Source organism: Montipora capricornis, chromosome 14 (assembly GCF_036669925.1).
Source record: "Montipora capricornis isolate CH-2021 chromosome 14, ASM3666992v2, whole genome shotgun sequence".
In the NCBI taxonomy this organism is placed as follows: domain Eukaryota; kingdom Metazoa; phylum Cnidaria; class Anthozoa; order Scleractinia; family Acroporidae; genus Montipora; species Montipora capricornis.
The window spans coordinates 29,261,454-29,263,617 of NC_090896.1; the positions used below are offsets into that span (position 1 = coordinate 29,261,454).

A 2,164-nucleotide genomic window follows, 5' to 3' on the forward strand; every position below is an offset into this window, starting at 1 on the left:
ACGGTTCTGGTTTTTGATAATTATTTTGACTTCTACAAACCCTTTTAGAAACACCCTGTAGTGGGTCTTCTTTCTTTAATATTACAATTATTTATTATAATTTATTTTAAGCAACATGAACATGAGCAGTAGTTAATGATTGTATATGCAAATTAATGCAAATCAGTTGTTAACAGCTCATTACATCTTTTAAGAAGAAAATCGTAAAATTTAGTGAGTGAAACAATGGTCAAGTGCCAAATCAGTAGGGCTTTGCTTTTACCACAAGTTAGTGTTTTCTGCCATGTTGGCAAAAGTTTAAAATTGTTGGATAACTTCAGCCCATGACCAAATGCTGCTCAGAAATCACACAAAACAATCTTTGAGTGCAGGCTTAGATTAACAACTAAATATGGGAAACCTTTCAAATTTAATTGGTGCACATTAATTTTATCCTATTTTTCCACATGTGAAATTTGACCTTGTATATTACGATTTTAAAATTTAATATCACCTCAGTTGTATTGCAGATAATGGATTTCATGATAAGTTCTTTTCGTTAACACAACGGCTAAGGTCGGCGAACGATTGAATAATATGACCTGATAAATTCCAAAACAATAGAACAACCAGAGGCCCTCTATCGATCGTGAAGTGCACGAAATTTAAAGGTTCCATTTGAAAAATTACCTTTCGAATTAAAGCTACGTTCGTGCTTTATGTTAAATGCGATAAATGTTGTTCTAACCAATGTGAATCAAGGAAAATCTCGGGACGTAACAAGAACGTGGAATATGTTAATCATGGGGAAACCCCAAAATCACCTTTCACGGAACGAAATGGTTTGGAAATCTAGCCATAAAAGATTATGAACGCAACGTCCAAACTCCAATTTCAAAATTTAGGCCGGACACTTTGGTTAGCGAACAAATATTTAACATTCTTAAAAATAAATTATTCACCTGGCAATCTTCAAAATAAATAACATATACCAAGGGGTTAATAACCCTTGGTTTCCTGTAAGTATTTTTAACACTCCAGTGTTTTTTTTTTAAATTTGTTCCTTTTTCATGCCTCTACAAATGAGGTTTGCATAATTTTCACGAAATATAATGTGTTTCGAGGTAACAGACAGTAGATAAGTGCCACATGACGTTATACAAGAGAGAAATAAGACGGAGATATCTGTGTATCGCTTACCAAACCATTCCTTGTGCGCCGGAACCAATGGGTTGTAAGTTGCGGTACCGCTTTAACACCGTAAAAACAGTGTCCCCAACTTGTATCGAATAAAACATTTCCGCAGATAAATTAACGAAATTCTTCAATCCACCATCACTTTTCTCCCCCAATACGGCCTTGTCTATAGCCCTACAAAACCAAGGAATTAATTCACAACACCTAAACATTTAGCGAACACTGGAAGCCATACTGTTATGTGGCCAAGTACGGTATCAAGACGCATGCGTCAAGTATTATATAATTATCGCTGGGGCACTGAGTCCTAGAAACAAACAAGACCGGAAGTAATTCGATCAGGGAAAAAACCTCCGAAATAAAATTGTTATTAGGAATTCATTTTCGTTGAGAATGCACCAAATGATTCTGAACTATGCAAAAGCGTTGAAACTGAAGTAAAGCAGATATAGAAGCATTTTTCAATTTCAATTCCCACGACTTAATCCTAGCACTCACCGACCCAAGAACCGGAAATGAATTTTCATTTTCTGACCGACACTATCATGAAAGGTGAATTAAATTAGAGCATCATTTGATATAGATGCGGGAAACTTTTGTGTAAGAAACGGATTGAAGAACTAATCTTTCAATATCCGCAAAGGAACAAGATATTTTATCTAGCAAGAAATATGGTAATATTTCAGATTAAGGAAATTTATAAACTGAAGTTTTCTACCACCAGCTGTACTTTAAAGATGTGAGTGATATAATAACAGATATTGCTAGTTTTACAGTTATCGCACTACTTTCGCGAACTTCTTATTTCCATTCCAAAAAATTGATGAAACATCATTGAGGACTGGCTTATGGAGTTAAGTCCAATAACCGTCAGCCGTGTATACTGGTATTTTCGAGTTCCCGTTTGCAGAAATATGTCAAATATGATTACGCTGCATTTTTAGTACCTTTGTGCTTAATCATTATGCTGCTTTTCCGGCTTTGAGAA

The 2,164-nt window shown here is 35.0% G+C and overlaps 1 protein-coding gene across 2 annotated transcripts in view; it reads right to left on the reverse strand.

Annotated features, from left to right (window-relative positions):
* Positions 1 to 1,435, reverse strand: part of LOC138032090 (stress-activated protein kinase JNK-like) — a 22,862-nt gene extending 21,427 nt beyond the window's left edge. The window contains exon 1 of one of the 2 annotated variants that reach the window (XM_068879675.1): positions 1,180 to 1,435. In XM_068879675.1, the coding sequence (XP_068735776.1) occupies positions 1,180 to 1,388 (209 nt within the window). In that variant the 5' untranslated portion in view covers positions 1,389 to 1,435. The remainder of the gene's footprint in view (positions 1 to 1,179) is intronic. The other variant, XM_068879674.1, reaches the window with a different exon arrangement.
* Between the last annotated feature and the right edge of the window lie 729 nt (positions 1,436 to 2,164).